Source organism: Pristiophorus japonicus, chromosome 7 (assembly GCF_044704955.1).
Source record: "Pristiophorus japonicus isolate sPriJap1 chromosome 7, sPriJap1.hap1, whole genome shotgun sequence".
In the NCBI taxonomy this organism is placed as follows: domain Eukaryota; kingdom Metazoa; phylum Chordata; class Chondrichthyes; family Pristiophoridae; genus Pristiophorus; species Pristiophorus japonicus.
In genome coordinates, this window is record NC_091983.1 from 195,413,763 (window position 1) to 195,441,340 (window position 27,578).

Below are 27,578 nucleotides of genomic sequence, written 5' to 3' on the forward strand. Positions count from 1 at the left end.
AAGAGTCCTGCGTGCACAGATGTAACACATGCTCGCAGTTAAGCAATGCACGCAGGGAAGCGCCACTAAGTTTATGGTCTTGGCCCTCCAAACCGTGGTCCAGGATCCATGTTGACTATGCAGGCCCGTTTTTGGGTAAAATGTTCCTTGTGGTTGTAGATGCGTACTGCAAATGGATTGAATGTGAGATAATGTCGGCAAGCACATCCGCTGCCACCACTGAAAGCCTGCGAGTCATGTTTGCCACGCACGGTCTACCAGATATTCTTGTGAGCGACAATGGGCCATGTTTTACCAGTGCCGAGTTCAAAGAGTTCATGACACGTAATGGGATCAAACATGTCACATCTGCTCCGTTCAAACCAGCATCCAACGGTCAAGCAGAGAGAGCGGTGCAAACTATCAAGCAGGGCTTGAAGAGGGTAACTGAAGGCTGGCTGCAGATTCGCCTATCTCAAGTTCTGCTTAGCTACCGCACGAGACCCCACTCGCACACTGGGATTCCACCTGCCAAACTGCTCATGAAAAGGGCACTTAAGACAAGGCTCTCGTTAGTTCACCCTGATCTGGTAGCGAGCAGGCGGCTTCAACAAAGTACATGTCATGATAGCGCAAATGTGTCACGCGAAATTGAAATCAATTATTTGAATTTGAATTTAATTATGGACAAGGTCCCAAGTGGCTTCCCGGCACTATTGTGGCCAAAGAGGGGAGCAGGGTGTTTCGGGTCAAACTTTCAAATGGACTCATTCACCGGAACATTTGAACCAAATCAAACTCAGATTTACGGACTATCCTGAGCAACCCAATTTGGACCCTATCTTCTTTGACCCCCCAACATACACACCAGTGGCAACCGACACCGCGGTTGGCCACGAAGCAGAACCCATCACCCGCAGCAGCCCAGCAAGACTCACCACACCAGGCAGCCCAGCAAGGCCAGCTGCACAGCAGCCCAGTGAGGGCCCAACAAAAGATTCACCAAAACCAGCATTTGCACCGAGACGATCAACCAGGGAAAGAAAGACCCCAGATCGACTCACCCTGTAAAATAGTTACACTGTTGACTTTGGGGCGGGGGGGGGGGGGAGGGAGTGTTGTTATGTATGTAAACTTGTATATACCTTCTACAGCCACCAGAAGGCTCATCCCCTGGAGCCCCAAGGGATCCCACAATCCCTTGGGAGCACAGGTACTTAAGGAGGCCTCACAGGCTGGAAAGGCACTCTGGGGACCTGCAATAAAAGACTACGGTCACACTTTACTTTGAGCTCACAGTATCCAGTCAAGGCTCTTCATTCATATATAACACTTTGGGGGAAATGTTGCTGGACTTTTTCGTGCTTGGAATCGGCCACAAGGTCATTCTTCGCAAACTGCTGTCTGCCGAATCACCAGATCTGAGCAAGGCCATCACAATAGCCCAGGCTTTCATATCCATGAGTGACGACACAAATCAGATATCTTCACAGAATCGAAGCTCACCGGCAAGTACTGTGCATAAAATAATGCTTTCAGCAGGCAGAACTGTACATGGCAGGGCCCACACGACCACAGAGGACAGACCTAGATCGAGGATGACTCAAAGTCCGCCGTGGGGCGTGAATGCATATCCATTAACACCATGTTGGCGCTGCGGAGGCAGTCATATAGCCCATCAATGTCGATTCAAGCACTATGTGTGCAAGGGCTATGGAACAATGCGACACTTCCAGAGAATGTGCAAACAACCTGTGATTCACCACGTGGCAGAGTCAGGAGAGGACGAACGATCCAGTGAGGATCACGCTGAACGAGTAGGAGAGGCAACTCAACCCGAGGATGAAGAGGAAGTATATGGGGATACACACCTTCACCACCAAAAGCCCTCCGATAATGTTAAAAGTTAAACTTAACGGCACTCCAGTCGCCATGGAATTGGACATGGGGGCGAGTCAATCAATAATGAGCCAGAAGGCATTCGAGAGGCTGTGGGGTAACAGAGCACAACGACCCAAGCTGATCCTGATTCAGGCAAAGCTGTGCACCTACACCAAGGAACTGATACTAGTTAGTTATTGGTAGTGCAGACATAAGAGTATCCCATGATGGAGCGGTGCACGATTTACCACTGTGAATTGTTTCAGGTGATGGGCCAACACTGCTTGGTAGAAGGTGGATGGGGAAGATTCGATGGAACTGGGAAGACCCCTGTGTACCTTCTCCGGCAAACAACGTCTCCCTTGCTCAAAGGCTGAGCAAGCCCCCACCTTCAGCTGAACCAGGAATCGAAGTGCAGATATATTTGCAGATCCCTGAGGCATAGGCCACTCATCACAACCACTAGGAGGTAAAGATCAACCGAGCAGCAGTACAGAGCCGACGACCTCTTCGCGATGATGGAAGAGGCTCCAGATTGACCAAGCAGAGTGGGACTCCAGCCGAAACGATCCGAATGCGTTTTCCAACGCCAGAAGCAAAATCCCTGAGGAAGATCGCGGCAGTTGGCATCACGGACACGGACGAGAGTGCGTCACGAGACCACGGAGCGAAAGAACATCCAGACCACGGGACGCGAGTGCATCCAGACCACAGGAGGAAAGTGCGTCCACACCACGGGACGAGAGAGCGTCCAGACCACGGGATGTCGCCGCAACGGAAACAGAGGCATGTGTTGCCCAGCAAGGAAGATGACTGGGCTTGGGGCAAAGGTAAAGGGGCGGTCGCCGAGAAGGCCAGGAACCCACTATGCTCCAATAAGTTGTTTGCACCGTGTAACCCACGTGAGTGCTCTTTCGCGGCCAATGATGTATTATCATATGGGGTCAGGGGTACCTTACAACAAGCCAAAGTAGCGGGCGGACACCAACCGGTCGTATATGTATCTGACAAAGCACTTGTAGCAAGTGATGTGTTATCACACGGGGTCATGCGTGTTGTACAGCAAGCCAAAGTAGCGGGCGAATCCAACCAGTTGTATATGTATCTAACCAATATTTTTTTAACCAATAAGGGAATTAAGGGTTACGGAGAGCGGGCGGGTAAGTGGAGCCGAGTCCACGGCCAGATCAGCCATGATCTTGTTGAATGGTGGAGCAGGCTCGAGAGGCTAGATGGCCTATTCCTGTTCCTAATTCTTATGTTCTTATGTTCTTAAAGTATTTGTAGCAACTGATGTGTCATCACATGGGGTCGGGCGTGTTGTGCAGCAAGCCAAAGTAGCGGGCCAGCCCCAACCGGTTGTACATGTATCCAATAAGTTAACCAAAGCAGTAGCCTGTGTTCACAGGACAAAAGAGACGTACCAAAGAGTGTCCCAATATTTGCTCGAGTCAGTCAAGCTGCCAATCTCTCAGTTTTGGAAGAGCAGAGGCACCATTATCAATGCTTTGTTTCGAATATGTCTAACACAGTCTGTGTACTGTAGCATGATCCTCCACGGGCCAGGCACTGAGAACGGCGCTAATGCCCTCAGTTGGCTACCGTTGCCCACCACCGGGATGGAAACGACGCAGCCTGCAGACCAGCTCGTTGTTATGGAAGTGCTAGAAAGCGAGGGGTCAACCGCAACGGCTCCCCAGTTTAGGACCTGAACCAGCCAGGATCCCACGTTACTGCCTGCTATCAGCGAACCGCTAGACGGGATGTTGCAGCTTAACCGTCGCAAAGACAAATTGCTCATCCCATCAGATTGGTCCCTATGGGGCAACCCTGCAAAGAAAGGCAGGGAGGCTACAGTCGATGGTCCGGGGCCTCCATACCATGGCCCAGGATCCACGGGGACCACGTGGCCTCCTGCCACTACTGAAAGTCTCAAAGCCATATCGGCCATCCTTGGCTTGCCAGACCTTAGGGTCAGCGACAATAGACCAGAGCAGGCAGCCGAAATCACAAAGCCAAACACCACACGTGTCATAGTAGACTCCCCACAGATCTGGCTAGCCCGGGTGCTACGCAGTCACCGTATAGAATCACTCAGAACCGAGCCTTCTGTATGATATCAGCAGAGAATGTACCATGATTGCATGGCTCCTCCACGCGACATCAGAATAAATGATGCAGACCATGTTCAGGGCCCCAGATGGGCTGCTAGCACTATATTAGCCAAAGAGGGGAATGGAGTGTTTGTTGTGAAACCATGTAATGGGCAAACGCAGAAAGCATTTAGACCAGACCAAACTGCGAACTACAGATAACCAGGAACCACTGTGAAAGGACCTGGCCCCCAGCGACCCACTAACACAATCGACCTCGCCATCAACCACGAGGATGAACCCACCATGCCCCTCAGTCCGATCAGACCATGCAGCAATGATCCGACTCACTCACCCATGCCAGGACTTCAACTCAGGCGATCGACCCGGGAACGCAGAGCGCCAGATCACCTCAACTTGCAAATAACTTGTACATAAGACTTTTGGGGGAAGTGATGTTATGTATGTATGTAAACCTCATCAATATGTAAGACTTGCCACCAGGGGGCATGCCTGCGGGAGACCTAAGGGTCATCTGTGCACCCTGGGCAAGCAGGTATTAAAAAGTAATCCACCATGCTGCTTCCTCACTCTGGAATATGAATAAAGAGACCAAGGTCACAACAGTTTGAGCTTACAATACTGCCTTGTGGAGTTATTCTGAACACATCAGGGGGGAAGGGGCTGCGAAGACAGAGAAACTGCAGTTCACATAGAAGAGGCCAAAGGCTTGCTTGAGGAGCTGTAGGGAGCACTTCTACTCCTCCTGACCCAGAAGGAATGCTGCAAAAGGCCCATGATTCTGTAGATAACACAATACCAAATTGGTGTCGAACTGAACTAGGATGTAGTAAGGATCCATCAGCACAGGGGTTTGATAAAAGATGAAACTGGCACTGTGTCGACTGGCTAATGGTAGATTGGCAAGCATTGATGGTGTTCATGCCTAAATTCTAAAAGTTGTACCAGGTAATAAATTATTCCTAAGTATACTTAGAGGTCCACAAGTTTTGGCTTTTCCAATCTCTGAATTTAGGTAAGTGAGATGTGTCCCTACAGGGAGAAATTGTGGAGTCCACATCAGGCAATTAGAAACAAAGTGATTATCTGCATGAACATTTTTGTGTCATTCTGTACCCTTCTGCGCATGCATGCTGTCACCGAGGTCCGGCCGCACATGCACAATACCCCACAGGTGTGGCTGCAGTACAGCTTTCCTCAGCTCTGTGGGAGAAGACCACTCACTGGATCAGTGGTGAGAAGAGAGGATTCAAAAGGAGTCAGAGAGAGAGAGAGAGAGAGAGAGCGAGAGGGATCGGAGAGAGAGGGGTCAAAGAGCGAGCGAGTGAGAGAGAGAGAAAGGGGAGGTCGAGAGAGAGAGTAGGGTCGAAGATAGAAAGTGTGGGGTCAGAGAGAGGGGGGTGGTCGGGGATAGAGGGGGGGGTGATCGGAGATGGGGGGGGTCAGAGAGAGGCGGGGGTCGGAGAGAGAGATGCGGGGGTTGGAGTGAGAGGCGGGGGTCGGAGAGAGAGAGGCGGGGGTCGGAGAGAGAGGCGGGGGTCGGAGAGAGAGAGAGGCGGGGGTCGGAGAGAGCGAGAGAGAGGCGGGGGTCAGAGAGAGCGAGAGAGAGGCGGGGGTCGGAGAGAGCGAGAGAGAGGCGGGGGTCGGAGAGAGAGAGAGGCGGGGGTCGGAGAGAGAGGCTGGGGTCGGACAGAGAGAGAGGCGGGGGTCGGAGAGAGAGAGAGAGGCGGGGGTCGGAGAGAGAGAGGTGGGGGTCGGAGAGAGTGAGAGAGGCGGGGGTCGGAGAGAGAGAGAGAGGCGGGGGTCGGAGAGAAAGAGAGGCGGGGGTCGGAGAGAGAGAGAGGCGGGGGTCGGAGCGAGAGAGAGGCGGGGGTCGGAGAGAGAGAGAGGCGGGGGTCGGAGAGAGAGAGAGGCGGGGGTCGGAGAGAGAGAGAGGCGGGGGTCGGAGAGAGAGAGGCGGGGGTCGGAGCGAGAGAGAGGCGGGGGTTGGAGAGAGAGAGAGGCGGGGATCGGCGAGAGAGAGGCGGGGTCGGCGAGAGAGAGAGAGGCGGGGGTCGGAAAGAGAGAGGCGGGGGTCGGATAGAGAGAGGCGGGGGTCGGAGAGAGAGAGGCGGGGGTCGGAGAGAGAGAGAGGCGGGGGTCGGATAGAGAGAGGCGGGGGTCGGAGAGAGAGAGGCGGGGGTCGGAGAGAGAGAGAGGCGGGGGTCGGAGAGAGAGAGGAGGGGGTCGAAGAGAGAGAGGAGGGGGTCGAAGAGAGAGGGGGGGTCAAAGAGAGAGGGGGGGTCAAAGAGAGAGGGGGGGCGGAGAGGGGGGGGGAGGTTGGAGAGAGAGAATCGGTGGGAGAGAGGTTGATTCCAGAGATGAGGGGGTTGAATTATGAGGAAAGGTTGAGTAGGTTGGGCCTCACTCATTGGAATTCAGAAGAATGAGAGGTGATCTTATCGAAATGTATAAGATTATGGAGGCATGACAAGGTGGATGCTGAGAGGATGTTTCCACTGAAAGGGGAGACTAATGCTTGGGGGCATAATCTTAGAATAAGGGGCCACCCATTTAAAACTGAGATGAGGAGCAATTTCTTCTCTCAGAGGGTTGTAAATCTGTGGAATTCGCTGCCTCAGAGAGCTGTGGAAGCTGGGTCACTGAGTAAATTTAAGACAGAGATATAGTCAGTTTCTTAAACGATAAGGGAATAAGGGGTTATGGGGAGCAGGCAGGGAAGTGGACCTGAGTCCATGATTGGATCAGCCATGATCATATTAAATGGCGGAACAGGCTCGAGGGGCCGTATGGTCTACTCCTGCTCCTATTTCTTATGTTCTAATGAGATGGAGAATCGGGTGGAGAGAGGGGGGAAGGGGGTAAAGATTACGGAGAGCATAGTGGGGATGGTGGAAAAACGTAATCCAGGTCTAAAGGGGGGTGTTGAACGTGATCCAGATTGCAAGACTGGAAGAAATCTGGAAGTCACGACACTGTCACTATTCACTTCATACCAATAAACCTGTTAACAATCCATGAGCCGCACACAATGCCCCTTCTATGGCATGGATGGAGGAAGGTCAGGAACTTTTTGGGGGGGAGAAGGTCAGGAACTTAGGCTGGGGGAGGGGAGAGCAGGTCAGGGACTTGGGCTGGGGGGTGAGGAGGTCAGGAACTTGGGCTGGGGCGGGGGGGAGCAGGTCAGGGACTTGGGCGCGGGGAGAGGAGGTCAGGAACTTGGGCTGGGGGAGGGGACAGGAGGTCAGGAACTTGGGCTGGGGGGTGAGGAGGTCAGGAACTTGGGCGGGGGGAGAATGTCAGAGACTTGAGCTGGGGGTGGGGGGGGCGGGTGGGAGGCGGTCATAAATTTGGGCGGGGGAGAGAGTGTCAGAGACTTGGGTTGGGGGGAGAAGGTCTAAAATTTGGGCTGCAGGGAAGGTCAGAAACTTGAGCTTGGGGGAGGAGGTCTTAACCCATGAGTGTGAGCACTGTCTGTTCCAAGTGAGCTCTGTTCTGTTCTGTCTGAAGTCAGCAATCAGAATTGCTTAAATTATATTATTCAAAAGAGAAATTGCTGGATATATCTTATCCTCCAAGGAGGGCCAATCCGAGCTTTAGATGTTGCAAATTAACGCGTCCAATTAGAAAATCTACTTGTGTGGTATATCAGAACTCTGATAATTCTTTCCATGCTTGCATTGAAAGATTTATATTGTACAAGATAAATTCAAAAATTTGAAAGCTGTGATTTGGTATGAGAAAACCTTACATGGCTTTTCACAATCCATTAACAAGCTTAACAGACTCATACCAGCAAACCATTTAAACATTCATAACAATGGTTCAAGCAAAAGAGTATAAAGAAATTAATATTGATATGTTAAGAAAGAATGAATTTGTATTTATGTAGCACTTTTCACATTCTCATCCTATCTCAAAGCATGTCACAGTTAATTAATTATATTTTTATTAAGTGCAGGGAAATACAGCAGCCAATTTGCACACATCAAGAACCCACAAACAGCAAAAATAAATGACCAGTTAATCTATTTTTTGTTAGCATTGGTTGATGTCCAAATATTGATCAGGACACTGGGAGAATTCCCTTGCTCATTTTCAAATAGTGCCATGGGATCTTTTACACCACATGAACAGGTACAGGGGCCGGGAAATTGCGTAGTTCCCCGTTTGGGGGCAGTAACATCCGCGAGGCGGGATTCTTGCGCCATGCTGCACAGAGTGATGACGTCATCATCGCCGGAAAACTGCAAATGTAACGCCCCTATTTAAAAAAGGAGGGTGACAGAAAGCAAGAAACTATAGACCAGTTAGCCTAACATCTGTCATTGGGAAAATGCTGGAGTCCATTATTAAGGAAGCAGTAGCAGGACATTTGGTAAATCATAATGCAGTCAAGCAGAGTCAGCATGGTTTTATGAAAGGGAAATCACGTTTGACAAATTTGCTGGAGTTATTTGAGGACGTAACGAGCAGAGTGGATAAGGGGGAACCAGTGGATGTGATGTATCTGGATTTCCAGAAGGCATTTGATAAGGCGCCACATAAAAGGTTACTGCACAAGATAAGAGCTCATGGGATTGGGGCCAATATATTAGCATGGATAGAAGATTGGCTAACAAACAGAAAAAGAGAGTCAGGATAAATGGGTCTTTTTCCAGTTGGCAAATGGTAACTAGTGGGGTGCCACAGGGATCGGTGCTGGGGCCTCAACTATTTACAATCTGAATAATGACTTGGATGAAAGGACCGAGTATAACGTAGCCAAGTTTGCTGATGATATAAAGATGGGTGGGAAAGTAAGTTGTGAGGGGGACACAAAGAATCTGCAAAAGGATATCGCCAGGCTAAGTGAGCGGGCAAACATTTGGCAAATGGAGTATAATGTGGGAAAATGTGAGGTTATCCACCTTGGCAGGAAAAATAAAAAAGCAAAGTATTTAAATTGAGAGAGATTACAAAATGCTGCCGTACAGAGGGACCTTGTCCTTGTGCATGAAACACAAAAAGTTAGTGTTTCAGGTACAGCAAGTAATCAGGAAGGCAAATGGAATGTTGGCCTTTATTGCAAGGGGGATAGAGTATAAAACCGTTACTGCCAGAGCGTGCAACTTTTGGCAAACATTGAAAATCGTTAGCATTAGCGATAACTCCGGTGTTGCACAATAGAATTTGTGCACCGGAGCCGAAAGTTGATATCCCCAAAACAAACGGACATTCTGTGCATGCGGAATTTTTTTCTTTGGAATTTATTTTCTTCTTCACGCGCTTCTTGTCTGCTGTCGATCGCAAACACTAATAGGCAGGGAGCACCCACGCATGTGCAGTACACCCAGGGCTGAATCAGCCATTGTACAATTTGATTCACGATGAAGGTTGATGATAACAGACAGAGAGCCAGAAGGTTCAGCCCAGAGGCGAACGAGTTGAACGAAGATGGGCCGAATTCAACAGGAGGGGTGCAAGTCAACCCCTCCCAGCGGTTTTTAGAAAAATTTGGAGTCAAATAGCTGAGGAGGTCTCCTCCATCGACACCGTCCGAAGGACCCCTATACAGTGACGGAAGAGGTTTAACGATCATTGCAGGGTCGTTGGAGTAAGTACAATTTTTATTGATGCTCTCCTCATTACTTAAATTATAAATCTGACACAGTATTTGTTCTCACGATGTTGGTATAGGTAGGCTTAGTGTTGCATCCTATTTGCCATGAATGATCTTTACGCATTATTAAGATTGCTTTCTGAGATCTTAAAAGATATTTCTGCACTTTGATGTCTTTCTCATGAACCATGTGCAACTTCAAGGGCCATTAAACAGAGTATTACACACACACAGTATGGTCTAAGTGCTTTAGTGGCTATCTGTGTGTGCCACAAGAGCAGATGGACCCTCTGGTAACCATTCCTATTTTAATCTTTGCAGGAAAAGATGACTCACAGCCATCTGGTGCAGCGGCGGACAGGCGGCGGTCCACACCGAACCACGTCTTTAACAGACCTCGAGGAGCATGTGGCCGGTTTGATCGGTGCCTCAGGGAGGGCAACTGCCTGTGGGGGTGCTGACACTCTCATTGGATAGTGAGGGCAAGTCTCCCTGGGCTGGGTTGGGGCAATCTGATGCAGTGTCTGTGGACTAGGGTTGGGGCAATGTGATGTAGTGTTTGTGGACTAGGGTTGGGACAATCTGATGCAGTGTCTGTGGACTAGGGTTGGGGCAATGTCATGCAGTGTCTGTGGACTAGGGTTGGGGCAATGTGATGTAGTGTTTGTGGACTAGGGTTGGGACAATGTGATGTAGTGTTTGTGGACTAGGGTTGGGACAATCTGATGCAGTGTCTGTGGACTAGGGTTGGGGCAATGTGATGTAATGTCTGTGGACTAGGGTTGGGGCAATGTCATGCAGTGTCTGTGGACTAGGGTTGGGGCAATGTGATGTAGTGTTTGTGGACTAGGGTTGGGACAATGTGATGTAGTGTCTGTGGACTAGGGTTGGGGCAATGTCATGCAGTGTCTGTGGGCGACATATAATGGAATAGCGGCGGTCCTTCAAATGAGCCAGTGCTATGTGACCTTAATCGTGTCACCCTGCCCCCTCCCCTGCTGCTAACCAGTTGTCTGTTATTTTATACTTCCAGATGAGGAGTCGCAGGTGCCAAATCCTTCACTGGAAACCTCCACCTCAGACCTTCATGTGGGGGAGAAGGAGGAACTTGAGGGAGAGGAGCGGACGGAGCAGCCTACTCCAGGGTGTCGGGGATCGATGCACTCGACATCTCTTTTTGCGTCGGTCAACACCTCGCTCGAGGATGAAACATTCCCGGGCTTTGAGCCATCCGAAGCCCCACGTACTAGTGGTGTGCAGCAACGCACTTCCGGGGTTGAATCCTGTATGCTGTCTTTCCAGAGGGTGAGTCAGCAAAGTCGGTCTGCTGACAGCTGGACATGGTGGAACTGTCCAGGGAGAGCATCCAGCTCACCCAATAGCTCCTTGAGGTATTGGGTAGGAATCCCGCAGGCATCGCGACACTCTCTGACCATCACGGAGGTCAGGTCGCAGATTGTCCGTGCGAGCCGTGAAACCCTGCGAGGCTATCAATGCCCACGCGCTATTGATGGCCTCCATCAGTGACACTGCAGTCCCCAGTGTTACACCCAGACCCGCATTACCTGTGACTGACGACGCCGTGCAAGAGGCTCGGCAGTCAGAAGCCTGGCCCTCCATACCCCGAGCTACTCCAGTTGATCCTCACATGGCGTCTCCATTGTCTCTCCTCCCAATACAGAGCCGTTCACTCTTCAAGCAAAGCATTGAATTATGAGCTGCTGACGCAAGGCTGTTGCAGTGGCGAAAGCTCCACGGGGCCTCCGCTGTGGTGATGGTGCAGATGGTGGCATGGGTACCGCAGTAGGCTCCTCTTCCTCCTCCTCCTCTCTCTCTCGAGGTGATCCTGAAGTCCCTAATGGCAAATTCTGTCTCCTCATGATGGCTAAGTTGTGTAGCATGCAGCACACCACAATGAACTGCGAGGCCTCTGAGGGGAGTATTGCAGGCAGCCTCCAGAGTGGTCCAGGCATCAAAAGCGCTGCTTAAGCACTCCAATTGACTGTTCAACGATGTTGCATGTGGCTACATAACTCTCATTATATAATGCTCGGCTTCTGTCTGAGGGTTCCGGAGAGGAGGTCATGAGCCAGATGGCGAGGCTGTAACCTTTGTCGCCAGCAACCAGCTCTGGCCTTGTGGTTGACACTCGAACAGGCCTGTGACAGTGCTCTCACGCAAGATGAAAGTATCATGGATGTTCCTTGGATATTGGGCATTGACTGCCATGATGCACTGAGTATGGTCGCAGACGATCTGTATGTTCATGGAGTGGAATCCCTTTTGGTTCGGTAAACCTCTGGATTGGGTAAAGGTGCTCACAGGGCAATGTGTGTACAGTCAATGGCACTCTGAACCTTGGGGAAGCCAGCAAATTGTCCAAAACCTACAACCCTTTCATTCTGGGCCTCCTTGGTCATTGGGAAGTTTATGAAGTCCGTCCTGGGTGCGTACAGTGTACTTGTCATCTGGCGAATGCTGCAATGTGTAGCGTGCTATGAGATGGAGCATATGTCCCCTGCTGATGCCTGAAAGGAGCCGGAGTCATAGAAGGCAAGTGCCGCAGTCACCTTCACCTCGACGGGCAGTGAAGTCCTGTTACCGCTGGTAGGCTGTAGGTCTGCCTTTATGAGCTGGCATATCTCTGTGACCACCTCTTTTCGGAAGCACAGCCTTCTAATGCACTGTGCCTCAGAAAGCTGCAGGTATGAACGCTGTTCCCTGTAAACTCGTGGGGGGCAAGGCCTCCTCCTCATACGTCTGGGACCTCTTCAATTACGTTCAAAATACTCATCAATAAGCCTCCTTGCAGCTCAACGCCATATAGATATAGCAGCCAGGAATAATGGCTGACATATTATAGCCCCATTTTTTAAAATATCCTTAAATATCCTTTAAAACAAATCATAAACTCACATAAAACTTCACTGTGTAAAATGCAGCCTACTTCTCCCAATCCTTTTATGCACCGAACTTCTGCTCTGTTTTTAAAATGGTGCCATTAGCACCTGGGTCTGACTGTTTTTTGCTGGCGATATCACCGAAAGTTCCGCCCAGAACGCTAGCGCAGCGTTGCATGCCGATTGACATCGCCCAAGCGGTGAAACATCGGGCAGGCGCTAAATTTTAGCACCCCCGCAAAACCACTGCCGAAAGTTCCGCCCGAGTGCAAAACGTTGTGTGACTCGTTAACGCCAAAAAAGTAGTTTTACAATTCGCCCAGGCGCCAAACTGGTCACAAACCTCCTGAAAATCCAGAATTCTTAAAATGTTACAACACAATTTCTTACCATAAAGAGCTCATTGGGTTTTCTGTTTCCATCCAGTTCTATCAGATATTGAGGGTCATGATCAGCCATATAATCCTGCGTGGATATTAAATACAAAAGGAGCATAGAAATATTCATAAGAACATAAGAACATAAGAATTAGGAACAGGAGTAGGCCATCTAACCCCTCGAGCCTGCTTCGCCATTTAACAAGATCATGGCTGATCTGGCCGTGGACTCAGCTCCACTTACCCGCCCGCTCCCCGTAACCCTTAATTCCCTTATTGGTTAAAAATCTATCTATCTGTGACTTGAATACATTCAATGAGCTAGCCTCAACTGCTTCCTTGGGCAGAGAATTCCACAGACCCACAACCCTCTGGGAGAAGAAATTCTTTCTCAACTCGGTTTTAAATTGGCTCCCTCGTATTTTGAGGCTATGCCCCCTAGTTCTAGTCTCCCCGACCAGTAGAAACAACCTCTCTGCCTCTATCTTGTCTATCCCTTTCATTATTTTAAATGTTTCTATAAGATCACCCCTCATCCTTCTGAACTCCAAGGAGTAAAGACCCAGTCTACTCAATCTATCATCATAAGGTAACCCCCTCATCTCCGGAATCAGCCTAGTGAATTGTCTCTGTACCCCCTCCAAAGCTAGTATATCCTTCCTTAAGTAAGGTGACCAAAACTGCACGCAGTACTCCAGGTGCAGCCTCACCAATACCCTATACAGTTACAGAAGGACCTCCCTGCTTTTGTACTCCATCCCTCTCGCAATGAAGGCCAACATTGCATTTGCCTTCCTGATTACCTGCTGTACCTGCAAACTAACTTTTTGGGTTTCATGCACAAGGACCCCCAGGTCCCTCTGCACCGCAGCATGTTGTAATTTCTCCCCATTCAAATAATATTGCCTTTTACTGTTTTTTTCCCCCAAGGTGGATGACCTCACACTTTCCGATATTGTATTCCATCTGCCAAACCTTAGCCCATTCGCTTAACCTATTTAAATCTCTTTGCAGCCTTTCTGTGTCCTCTACACAACCCGCTTTCCCACTAATATAAAGAAAATTTAAGAGTAACATAAATTCTGTGAAAATATCTGTCCTAACAAAAAAATTCAAGTTGTAAATTATGTTCTACTTTACCTTATATTCTTATTGGGGTCGATTTTAACTGTTCCCACCAGGGTGGAATCTGGCAGCAGTGGGTCAGCTTCAATGAAAGCAAAATTGTGCAGAGCGAACAATGGGTGGCTCACCCACTACCTCTCGTACCCTGACCAGTGGGAACAGTAAAATCAACCCAATTGTGTTGGGTTTTTACAGATTTCAGATGACTACCTGACTAAAAAAAACTATCCGACCAAAATCTTATCATTTCCAGAAGAAAAGCTGTGGATAAAAGCTCCCTGATCCCTAAAGGGCAATGAATCAAAACTCCAGAATATTTATCTATCCCTACATATCCATTGATTAGCTTCAACCCATTTCCCTCCCTTCCCCCGACACAGCAATCCGGCATAACAGTAATGTAGAAACAAGAGCAGGCCATCTGGACCATTGTACCAGCTCCACACAGGAACCATCATCATCATCATAGGCAGTCCCTCGTAATTGAGGAAGACTTGCCTCCACTCCTGAAGTGAGTTCTTTGGCGGCTGAACAGTCCAATAGGAGAGCCAAAGACTCTGTCACAGGTGGGGCAGACAGTCGTTGAGGGAAGGGGTGGGTGGGACTGGTTTGCCGTACGCTCCTTCCGCTGCCTTCGCTTGACCTCTTCACGCTCTCGCCATGCTCGAAGTGCTCATCGCCCTCCCGGATGCACTTTCTCCACTTCGGGCGATCTTTGGCCAGGGATTTCCAGGTGTCAGTAGTGATGTCGCACTTTATCAGAGAGGCTTTGAGGGTGTCCTTGTAACTTTTCCACTGCCCACCTTTGGCTCGTTTGCCATGAAGGAACTCCGCATAGAGCACTTGCTTTGGGAGTCTCGTGTCTGGCTTGCGAATTATGTGGCCTGCCCAGCGAAGTGTCTATATAAACAGTCACCAATGCGGTTGCTGACCCAATATACTTTTTGAACAAATTTATCAACACAACATCAACTGCTTTTGAGGGGACTCTTTTTCTCCATAAATACTATTTTGCTGGAGGGTGTTGGGGGGGTGATCTTCTCATATCTAATCTCATTTAAAACCTGTTAATTTTAAACCTGTGTCTTCCAGTTCTCTATTCACAGTCCAAATTAAATTCTCAGATTTCATCTTTTACTTTACACTTCCCCCAACAATACAAAGTTATAAACTTATTCCATACCTCTAAAAACCTCAGCAATTTGTCTTTGTAGAGTGCCACATGTTCTTCAATAGTTGAGAGACGATCTTCAGGTCTTTGCACTAAACGTGCAACAATGTCCACGTTCATCTCTAAATTCTCTTCCTAATTGCAAAATTGACAAATTACATTTTGTTAATGCCGGGAGCCTTAAAATGATCATTAATAAAATAAGTGGGTAGATCTTGCACAGATCAAAAAAAGATCAGTAATATTTGACACAGAACTACCTTATACAATGCAATTACATTTTTTTTTATTCATTCATGAGATGTGGGGCTTTGCTGGCAAGCCCAGCATTTATTGCCCATCCCGAATTGTCCTTGAGAAGATGATGGTGAGCCGCCTTCTTGAGCCGCTGCAGTCTGTGTGGTGCAAGTACTCCCACAATGCTGTTAGGGAGGGAGTTCCAGGATTTTGACCCAGTGACAATGAATGAATGGCAATATACTTCATTGTTATGATAGTGCATAACTTGGAGGGGAACGTGGAGGTGGTGGTATTCCCATGCGCCTGCTCCCCTTGTCCTTCTAGGTGGCAGAGGACGCTGGTTTGGGAAGTGCTGCCAAAGAAGCCTTGGCGAGTTGCTGCAGTGCACCTTGTAGATGTTACACACTGTAGTCACGGTGGAGTGAGTGAATATTTAAGGTGGTGGATGGAGTGTCAATCAAGGGGGCTGCTTTGCCCTGGATGGTGTTCAGCTTCTTGAGTGACCTTATAATGGAGGGAAGGTCATCGACGACACCTTCCATCACTTTGCTGATGATTGAGAGTAGACTGATAGGGCGTTAATTGGCCGGATTGGATTTGTCCTGCTTTTTATGGACAGGACATACCTAGGCAGTTTTCCACAATGTCGGATAGATGCTAATGCTAATGTTGTAGCTGTACTGGAACAGCTTGGCTAGAGGTGCGGTTAGTTCTGGAGCACAAGTCTTCAGCACGACATTCAGGATGTTGTTGGGGCCCATAGCCTTTGCTGTATTCAGTGTGCTCAGCAGTTTCTTGATATCACGTGGAGTGAATCGAATTGGCTGAAGACTGGCGTCTATGATGGTGGGGACTTCAGGAGGAGGCCGAAATGGATCATCCACCCGGCACTTCTGGCTGAAGATGGTTACAAAACTTCAGCCTTGCCTTTTGCACTTGCATGCTGGGCTCCACCATCATTGAGAATGGGGTATTCATGGAGAATCCTCCTCCTTGTTTAATTGTGCACCATCATTCACGACTGAATGTGGCAGGACTGCAGAGCTTTGATCTGATCCATTGATTGTGGGATCGCTTCACCATGCCTATGGCATGCTGCTTCTGCTTTTTAGCATGCATGTAAGTCCTGCGTTGCAGTTTCCCCAGGTTGGCACCTCATTTTTAGGTATGCCTGGTGCTGCTCCTGGCATGTTCTTCTGCACTCCTCATTGAACCCAGGTTTGGCTCCTAGCTTGATGGTAATCGTAGCTTGAGGGATATGCCAGGCCATCTGGTTACAGATTGTGGTGGAATACAATTCTGCTGATACAGATGGCCCACAGCACCTCATGGATGCCCATTTCCAGCTGCTAGTTCTGTTCTGAATCTATCCCATTTAGCACTGTGCTAATGCCACACAATACAATGGAGAGTGTCTTCAGTGTGAAGACAGGACTTAGTCTCCACAATGACTGTGCGGTGGTCACTGCTACCAATGCTGTCATGGACAGATTCATCTGCAGCAGCTAGATTTGTGAAGACGAGGTCAATTCGGTTTTACCCCTCATGTTGGTTCCCTCACCACCTGCCGCAGGCCCAGTCTGGCAGCTATGTCCTTCATGACTCACCCAGCTCATTCAGTAGTGGTGCTACCAAGCCACTCTTGGTGATGGACATTGAAGTTCCCCCACCCAGAGTACATTCTGTGCCCTTTCTACTCTCAGTACTTCTTCCAAGTGGTGTTCAACATGGAGTACTAATTCATCAGTTGAGGGGGGGGGGGGGGGGGGCGGTAGGTGGTAATCAGCAGTAGGCTTCCTTGCCCATGCTTAACCTGAAACCATGAGATTTCATGGGGTCCGGAATCAATGTTGAGGACATCCAGGACCACTCCCTCCTGACTGTATATCACTGTGCCGCCACCCCTGGTAATGGAGAAGTCTGGAACATTGGCTGAAAGATATGAGTCTGTGAGAATGACTATGTCAGGCTGATGCTTGACGAGTCTATGGGACAGCTCTCTCAATTTTGGCAGAAGTCCCCAGATGTTGGTGAGGAGAACTTTGAAATAGCAGCACATTTGGAAAGCAGTGACAGGATCGGTCCAAGTCAGCATGGATTTATGAAGGGGAAATCATGCTTGACAAATCTTCTAGAATTTTTTGAGAATGTAACTCGTAAAGTGGACAAGGGAGAACCAGTGGATGTGGTATATTTGGACTTTCAAAAGGCTTTTGACAAGTCCCACACAAGAGATTGGTGTGTAAAATTAAAGCGCATGGTATTGGTGGTAATCTACTGACGTGGATAGAGAACTGGTTGGCAGACAGGAAGTACAGAGTTGGGATAAACGGGTCCTTTTCACAATGGCAGGCAGTGACTAGTGGGGTGCTGTAGGGCTCAGTGCTGGGATCCCAGCTATTTACAATATACATTAATGATTTAGATGAAGGAATAGAGTGTAATATCTCCAAGTTTGCAGATCACACTAAGCTGGGTGGCAGTGTGAGCTGTGAGGAGGACGCTAAGAGGCTGCAGGGTGACTTGGTCAGGTTAGGTGAGTGGGCAAATGCATGGCAGATGCAGTATAATGTGGATAAATGTGAGGTTATCCACTTTGGTGGCAAAAACACGAAGGCAGAATATTATCTGAATGGCGGCAAATTAAGAAAAGGGGGGATGGAACGAGACCTGGGTGTCATGCTCCATCAGTCATTGAAAGTTGGCATGCAGGTACAGCAGGCGGTGAAGAAGGCAAATGGTATGTTGGCCTTCATAGCTAGGGGATTTGAGTATAGGAGCAGTAAGGTCTTACTGCAGTTGTACAGAGCCTTGGTGAGGCCTCACCTGGAATAGTGAGTTCAGTTTTGGTCTACTAATCTGAGGAAGGACGTTCTTGCTATTGAGGGAGTGCAGCGAAGGTTCACCAGACTGATTCCCGGGATGGCAGGACTGACATATGAGGAGAGACTGGATCGACTGGCCTGTAGTCACTAGAGTTTAGAAGGATGAGAAGGGATCTCATAGAACCATATAAAATTCTGACGGGACTGGACGGGTTAGATGCAGGAAAAATGTTCCCGATGCTGGGGAAGTCCAGAACCAGGGGAACACAGTCTAAGGATAGGGGTAAGCCATTTAGGACTGAGATGAGGAGAAACTTCTTCACTCAGAGAGTTGTTAACCTGTAGAATTCTCTACCGCAGAGAGTTGTTCATGCCAGTTCATTGGATATATTCAAGAGGGAGTTAGATATGACTCTTACGGCTAAAGGGATCAAAGGGTATGGCGATAAAGCAGGAAAGGGGTACTGAGGTGAAGGATCAGCCATGATCTTATTGAATGGTGGTGCAGGCTCGAAGGGCCAAATGGCCTACTCCTGCACCTTTTTTCTATGTTTCTATGCAGGGTCGTCTGGGCTGGGTGCCGTTGTCGTCTCCGCAGCTGGTGCCGAGGTCGATTCCAGGAGGTCCATCCAGTTTTATTCGTATTAATGTTTCTTGTAATGGTTTGTTACAACTTAGTGGCTTGCTCGGCCATTTCAGAGGGCAGTTAAGTCACGAATGGTCTGGAGTCACGTATAGGCCAGTCTAGGAAAGGATTGCACATTTCCTTCCTTAAATGACATTAGTGAACCAGTTGATACTAGCTTTTTATTCTAGATTTATTTAATGTACTGAATTTAAATTCCCCAGCTGTCATGCTGGAATTTGAACTCACGTCTCTAAATCATTGGTCCAGGTCTTTGGATTACTAGTCCTGTAACTTAACACCTATGCTACCATTCCCAACTTCGTAATATTTCATGTAATAACATGGCATTGTAATGTTTATGCTAGAAAAACACATTTCTGTACTGAGTACATTTATTTTTCCATGAAAATTTCTAGTTTTACATTTATTTTGACTAAAAGACCTTCCAGCAAAGTTACCTGCTTGGCATTAAATGCCTAATTACATGAAACATGCATTACCTTTTTTACATCAAAATAAGACATAAGATATGATCTGATAGCCATTACAGAGACGTGGTTGCAAGGTGAGCAGGGCTGGGAACTAAATATTCAGGGATACTTGACAATCCGGAAGGACAGACAGAAAGGAAAAGGAGTTGAGTAGCTCTGTTGATAAAGGATGGAATCACTGCAATAGTGAGAAGTGATTTTGGCTCAAATGATCAGGATGTTGAAACAGTTTGGATGGAGATTAGGAATAATAAGGGGAAAAAGTCACTGGTGGGCATAGTCTATAGGCTCCCTAACAGTAGCAACTCTGTTGGTCGGTGTATAAACCAGGAAATAGTGGGGGCTTGTAAAAAGGGAACAGCAATAATCATGGGTGATTTTAACCTCCAAATTGATTGGACAAATCAAATTGGTCTGGGTAGCTTTGAGGAAGAGTTCATAGAGTGCACAAGGGATGGGTTCCTTGAGCAGTATGTAACAGGACCAATCAGGGGGCAGGCTATCGTAGATCTGATCCTGTGTAGTGAGACAGGATTAATAAACAATCTCCTAGTAAAGGATCCCCTTGGAATGAGTGATCATAGCATGGTTGAATTTCAAATTCAGATGGAGGGTGAGAAAGTTGGATCTCAAACCAGCGTACTAAGCTTAAATAAAGGAGACTACAAAGGTATGAGGGCACAGTTAGCTAAAGTGGACTGGGAAAATAGATTAAAGTGTAGGACGGTTGATGAACAGTGGCATGCATTTAAGGAGATATTTCACAACTCTCAAGAAAAATATATTCCAGTGAGGAGGAAAGGGTGTAAAAGAAAAGATAGCCATTCGTGGCTAACTAAAGAAATAAAGGGCAGTATCCAATTAAAAACAAGGGTATACAAAGTGGCCAAAACTAGTGGGAGGACAGAAGATTGGGAAGCTTTTAAAAGCCGGCAAAGAATGACTAAAAAAGTGATTAAGAAAGGGAAGATAGACTATGAAAGTAAACTAGCACGAAATATACAAATAGATAGTAAGAGTTTCTATTGGTATATAAAAAGGAAAAGAGTGGCTAAAGTAAATGTTGGTCCCTTAGAGGACAAGACCGGGAAACTAGTAATGGGGAACATGGAGATGGCAGAAACTCTGAACAAATATTTTGTATCTGTTTTTACTGTAGAGGACACTAACAATATTCCAACAGTGGATAGTCAAGGGGCTATTGTGGGGGGGGGGGGGGGGGGGGGGGGGGCGGGGGTGCGGGGTGCGGGGCGGGGGGGAGAAGAACTTAACACAATCACAATCACTAAGGAGGGGGAACTCAGTGAGATAATGGGACTTAAAGATGGATAAATCCCCTGGACCTGATGGCTTGATTCCTAAGGTCTCAAGAGAAGTCGCGGCAGGGATAGTGGATGCCTTGGTTGTAATTTACCAAAATTCCGTGGATTCTGAGGAGGTCCCAGCAGATTGAAAAACTGCAAATGTAATGTCCCTATTTATAAAAGGAGGCAGACAAAAAGCAGGAAACTACTGTCCAGTTAGCCGAATATCTGTAGTTGGGAAAATGTTGGAGTCCATTATTAAAGAAGCAGTAGCAGGACATTTGGAAAAGCATAATTCAGTCAGGCAAAGTCAGCATGGATTTATGAAGGGGAAGTCATGTTTGACAAATTTGCTGGAATTCTTTGAGGATGTAACAAACAGGGTGGATAAAGGGGAACCAGTGGATGTGGTGTAATTGGATTTCCAGAAGGCATTTGACAAGATGCCACATAAAAGATTACTGCACAAGATAAAAGTTCACAGAGTTGGCAAGAATAGAGGACTGGATAACTAGCAAAAAATCGGGACAAATGGTTCATTCTCGGGTTCTAGTGGGGTGCTGCTGGGATCAGTGCTGGGACCCCAACTATTTACAATCTGTATTAATGACTTGGAAGAAGGGTCCAAGTGTAATGTAGCCAAGTTTGCTGACGATACAAAGATGGGAGTAAATGCAATGTGTGAGGAGGACACAAAAAAATCTGCAAAAGGACATAGACAGGCTAAGTGAGTGGGCAAAAATTTGGCAGATGAAGTATAATGTTGCACAGTGTGCAGTTATGCACTTTGGCAGAAAAAAATCAAAGAGAAAGTTATTATTTAAATGGAGAAAAATTGCAAAGTGCTGCAGTACAGCGGGACCTGAGGATACTTGTGCATGAAACACAAAAGGTTAGTATGCAGGTACAGCAAGTGATCAGGAAGGCCAATTGGCCTTTATTGCAAAGGGGATGGAGTATAAAAGCAAGGAAGTCTTGCTACAATTATACAGGGTATTGGTGAGGCCACACCTGGAATACTGCATACAATTTTGGTTTCCATATTTAAAAAAGGATATACATGCTTTGGAGGCTGTTCAGGGAAGGTTCACTAGGTTGATTCTGGAGATGAGGGGTTTGACTTATGAGGAAAGGTTGAGTAGGTTGGGCCTCTGTTCATTGGAATTCAGTAGAATGAGAGGTAATCTTATCGAAATGTATAAGATTATGAGGGAGCTTGACAATGGTGGATGCAGAGAGGATGTTTCCACTGAAAGGGGAGACTAGAACTAGGGGGCATACTTAGAATAAGGGGCTGCCCATTTAAAACTGAGATGAGGAGGAATTTCTTCTCTCAGAGGGTTGTAAATCTGTGGAATTCGCTGCCTCAGAGAGTTGTGGAAGCTGGGTCATTGAGTAAATTTAAGACAGAGACAGACAGTTTCTTAACAGATAATGGAATAAGAGGTTATGGGGAGCGGGCAGGGAAGTGGACCTGAGTCCATGATCGGATCAGCCAGGATCGTACTAAATGACGGAGTAGACTTGAGGGGCCATATGGCCTACTCCTGCTCCTATTTCTTATGTTCTTCTATTCCAAACACTACATTAGATATTTATAGTAATCCTTTGGGCTCAATACTAACCGTGCCTCCGCGCCCCCACCCCGGCGAGGGGCATGAGAGGCGGAATGCTTAATTAACATATTTAAATAGGGCTCCCAGTGCAATTGGGAGCTGGGTTTGAAATTTACTGCTGCTGCATACGTTTCCCAGAGGTCAGGAAACTTGGCAATAAAATGGAGGCAAGAACTTCCATCTGCCCAAGGCTGTTGCATGAAATCTTGTGGGTCTGGAGGAGCAGGAGTGCTGCTCCCAGGCTCTTTAAGGAAGCCTTCAGCCTCCTCAACCACACTCACCAGCTTCACCCACTCCCACCCCCAATTCAATCTCCAGCCTTCCTGCCACCCGAACGCAGGCTTCTCCTTCCACAGCCCTTATTAGCAACCTATCCTCCCGCCCCCAAGGATTCCTGGCTGTAGCCCCCTGCCGCTGGTGTTCCCGCCTGCCAGCCAGGCTGTTCATTTGGCTGGGCGGGAAATTGTTAGAACTTGCTTCTGTGTCAGGTGTCCCATCATATCTCTAGCCCATTGTCCGATTAGGATGTGCTAATATTGGAGATTAGTCGGGACATCATCATCATAGGCAATCCCTCGAAACGAGGATGACTTGCTTCCATGCCAAAAAAGGATGAGTTCACAGGTGTTTCAATGAAGGACCTAATATTCCAGGTCCTGAACTACATCCTGAAGGGTGGAAGATGCCTGTGCGTGGATTTTTTTGACGTGGGGTGGCCGTTGCACACTAGCCACCTCATGGGCTTGACAGAGGCTAGATCTTAGTCCAATGGCAAGAGTTATCCAAGACAACTGGAGACCTGCTCTGCTACACAGACCTCGTGCGCACACATATCGCAGTGTGGGCTGCCCCTGGGCTCTCGAATTCACGCCTCTCAATGCACTTGTCCTGCGAATCACAATGATCCATCCCCAATATTCTGCAAATATTCTGCATACTTCACAACATAGCCACACAGAGAGGGCCATTTGGAGGAGGCAGATCAACAGCAGCAGACCTCATTAGAGAAGGAAGACCAAGGAGAAGGTGAGCAGTGTTTGGTGCTTGGGATGGATGGAGCACATGACAGTGCATCCTCAGGAAGATTGTCCTCCTGACAAGGTGTCTTCTTCAGGAAGCTCTTGCTGCTGAGAGGACCCAATCCGCCCTTCCTTGCGCGCTGGTCCTTCAACTCCACGGTCCCATGCTTGGTTGAAGCGTGCGAGATCCAGGTTAAAGTTGAAGTCCGTTGGGTTGGAGAAGCGAGGCTTCACTCTGTCCTTATCCTCGAGGGGTGGGCAAATGTGCCTTCACCTAGGATGCGATAGAACGAAGATCGAGCTTCTAAAATGCTCAACAGTTATACTCCTGTTAATCCACAATTCTGGCTGGGTTTGGATGGGAGAATGGGACAATGGGAGTAGCAACTAGCAGACAGGTTGGCTACATTCTATGGGAGGTGCGAGTATCAGGGATTGACCAGAAAAATGGAAGCTCCCAAGCAGTGTCACATTAACTGTCTGGGATTACAAAAACAAAATACTGCAGATGTTGGAATCTGAATTAAAAACAAAAACTGTTGGAAATACGCAACCGGTCAGGCAGCATCTGTGGAGAGAGAAACAGAATTAATATTTCAGGTCGATGACCCTTTGTCAGAGTGATGGTCGGCCTGAATCGTATAGGTGTCGAATCTATGTGGGAACATGACAGAGTCATGTGGAAGCAACTGAAGTGGCTTTTCACCAAATTAAATGACCAATGCTGGGATCTAATCCATGAACAACCCAAGAGACAGTGGCAGCCATGCAGCCCATCTCGGATAAGGTCAATGAGATTATTGGGGAAAACAACCAGGAGGATTCACAGCAGAACCTCTCCAAAGCAGTCACCTGCAGTATGTACGGAAACTTTGTGCTTACCTTACTACAAAAAGGATTGTCAAACCTCGAATCTAATTGTATTGCTGCCTTTGTCAAGAATCACCACTTGGCCACCTGGCAAGGGACCAATAAGAACATAAGAAATAGGAGCAGGAGTAGGCCATTTGGCCCCTTGAGCCTGCTCCGCCATTCAATAAGATCATGGCTGCTCTGACCCTGGCCTCAACTCCATTTCTCCGCCCGCTTCCCATAACCCTTGCCCCTTTTATCATTCAAAATTCTGTCTATCTCCACCTTAAATATATTCAAAGACCCAGCCTCCACAACTCTCTGCAGTAGAGAATTCCAAAGATTCATGACCCTCAGAGAATAAATTCCTCCTCATTTCGGTTTTAAATGGGTGACCCCTAATTCTGAAACTATGCCCTCTAGTCCTAGATTCCCCCATGAGGGGAAATATCCTCTTGCATCTACCTTGTCAAGCCCCCTCAGTATCTTACATGTTCCAATAAGATCACCTCTCAATATTCTAAACTCCAGTGAGTATAGGCACAACCAGCTCAACCTTTCTTCATATGACAACCCCTTCATCTCAGGAATCAACCTCGTGAACCTTCTCTGAACTGCATCCAATGCAAGTGTATTCTTCCTTAAATAAATAGACCAAGACTGTACGCAGTACTCCAGGTGTGGCCTTACCAACACCCTGTACAGCTGGAGCAGGACTTCCCTACTTTTATACTCCATCCCCCTTGCAATAAAGACCAACATTCCATTTGCCTTCCTGTTTACTTGCTGTACCTGCATGCTAACTTTTTGTGTTTCACGCAAGAGGTCACCCAGATCCCTCTATACCGCAAGATTCTGTAGTTGCTCTCCATTTAAATAAGATTTTTCTTTTCTGTTCTTCCTATCAAAGTGGATAACCTCACATTTTCGCACATTATACTCAATCTGCCAAATTTTTGCTCATTCACTTAACCTATCTATATCCCTTTGCAGACTCTCTGTGTTCTCCTCACAACTTGATTTCCCACCTATTTTTGCATCGTCAGCAAATTTGGCTACAATACACTCGGTCCCTTCATCCAAGTCATTAATATAGCGGGTGACGGTCAGACTCGAGGGGCAGTATGGCCTACTCCTATTTCTTATGTCAACAGTCTGCAGGCTCTGGCCACGAGGTAACTCTGTAAAGTGAGTTTCTGAAATTTCCTTACCAATTCTGTTTCCACCTTATGTATATGTAAAAAAAAAATATTTTAAAAATATTGATTAACTGACCACAGGAAACACGGTTTACCTGGGGGGGGGGCGGGGGGGGGCAGAAACCTGATTGGATGGATTCAAACATGGACTTGCAGGAAAGATGGACACTGATTTTGGCGATGATGGCACATTGAAGGACTTTGGAGAGGAAAGGGAGGGTGGAGATGGGCCGGTAGATTGCAAGGAGAGAGGGGTGTCAAGAGTAGGTTATTTGAGATGGGAGTGAGGACGGCAGATTTGAAGGGGAGGGAACAGTACCCGAGGAGAGGGAACTTTTAACAATATCAGCTAACATGGAGCAAGGAAGGGAAGTTGGGTGGTCAGCAGTTTGGTAGGAATTGGGTCAAGGGAGCAAGAGGTGGGTTTCATGGACAAGATGTGCTCAGAAAGGGCATGAGCTGAGATAGGAGAGAAATTAGAGAAATATGCGAATTCAGGGATAGGGCAAGGGTGAACCTGAAGGGAAGTTTGGCGTGGTGGGCTGGGGAAGGGAGGGAAGCAGCTGAACAGATGGTCTCTATCTTAGTGACAAAGAAGTCCATGAGCTCTTCACATTTGTTGTTGGAGGTGAGGGCAGAGGAGGCGAGGAAAGGGGTTTAAGAAAACAGTTTGTAGTGAAGGGAATTTGGGGGTTATTTTTGCATTCCAGAATGTTTCTGGAATAGTGAGCACTGTTGGCTGAGGAGAGCAGGACCAGATAGTGCTTTATGTGGTCCAGCCAGATCTGGCTATTATTGGCTAAACCATTCTGCCATAAATATTCAAGTCTGTGTTCCTTGGGCTTAAGGGAGCGACGACAAATGCTGTACTGGGAGAACGACCAGGGTGAGAGAGAGTAATGGCTTTAGTGGGGACAGGGGCATCAAAGGTGGAGATCAGGGTGTGACTCAGCAGATTGGTAGCTGCAGAAAAATCATGGTGAATGGTTGGGTAAAATCTAGATAGTTGGGAATTTGAAAGTGCCATTGTAAGCGATGGAGGAGAGTTTTTTCCAGGGACAGATACAGAAGGAAGTGTGGTTGAGAGGGAGAAGGTCGATGTAAATGGAGAGGGATAGAAACATAGAAACATAGAAAATAGTTGCAGGAGTAAGCCATTCGGCCCTTCGAGCCTGCACCGCCATTCAATGAGTTCATGGCTGAACATGCAACTTCAGCACCCCATTCCTGCTTTCTCGCCATACCCCTTGATCCCCCTAGTAGAAAGGACGACATCTAACTCCTTTTTGAATATATTTAGTGAATTGGCCTCAACAACTTTCTGTGGTAGAGAATTCCACAGGTTCACTACTCTCTAGGTGAAGAAGTTTCTCCTCATCTCGGTCCTAAATGGCTTACCCCTTATCTTTAGACTGTGACCCCTGGTTTTGGACTTCCCCAACATTGGGAACATTCTTCCTGCATCTAACCTGTCGAAACCAGTCAGAATTTTAAATGTTTCTATGCGATCCCAGCTCATTCATCTGAACTCCAGTGAATACAAGCCCAGTTGATCCAGTCTTTCTTGATATGTCAGTCCCACCATCCCAGGAATCAGTCTGGTGAACCTTCGCTGCACTCCCTCAATAGCAAGAATGTCCTTCCTCAAATTAGGAGACCAAAACTGTACACAATACTCCAGGTGTGGCCTCACCAAGGCCCTGTACAACTGTAGTAACACCTCCCTGCCCCTGTACTCAAATCCCCGAGCTATGAAGGCCAACATACCATTTGCTTTCTTAACCGCCTGCTGTACTTGCATGCTAACCTTCAATGACTGATGTACCATGACACCCAGGTCTCGTTGCACCTCCCCTTTTGCTAATCTGTCACCATTCAGATAATAGTCTGTCTCTCTGTTTTTACCACCAAAGTGGATAACCTCACATTTATCCACACTATACTTCATCTGCCATGCATTTGCCCACTCACCTAACCTATCCAAGTCACTCTGCAGTTTTATAGCATCCTCCTCGCAGCTCACACTGCCATCCAACTTAGTGTCATCCGCAAATTTGGAGATACTACATTTAATCCCCTCGTCTAAATCATTAATGTACAATGTAAACAGCTGGGGCCCCAGCACAGAACCTTGCAGTACCCCACTAGTCACTGCCTGCCATTCTGAAAAGTACCCATTTACTCTTTGCTTCCTGTCTGTCAACCAGTTCTCAATCCACATCAGCACACTACCCCCAATCCCATGTGCTTTAACT

The 27,578-nt window shown here is 47.7% G+C and overlaps 1 protein-coding gene across 4 annotated transcripts in view; it reads right to left on the bottom strand.

Annotated features, from left to right (window-relative positions):
- The window catches only part of ak9 (adenylate kinase 9), a 702,269-nt gene that overhangs the window by 603,358 nt on the left and 71,333 nt on the right, over positions 1-27,578 (bottom strand). For all 4 annotated transcript variants that reach the window (XM_070885675.1, XM_070885673.1, XM_070885672.1 and 1 more), the window contains exons 8-9: positions 15,162-15,284; positions 12,867-12,941 (exon numbers count right to left, since the gene is read on the bottom strand). In XM_070885675.1, the coding sequence (XP_070741776.1) occupies positions 12,867-12,941; positions 15,162-15,284 (198 nt within the window). The remainder of the gene's footprint in view (positions 1-12,866; positions 12,942-15,161; positions 15,285-27,578) is intronic.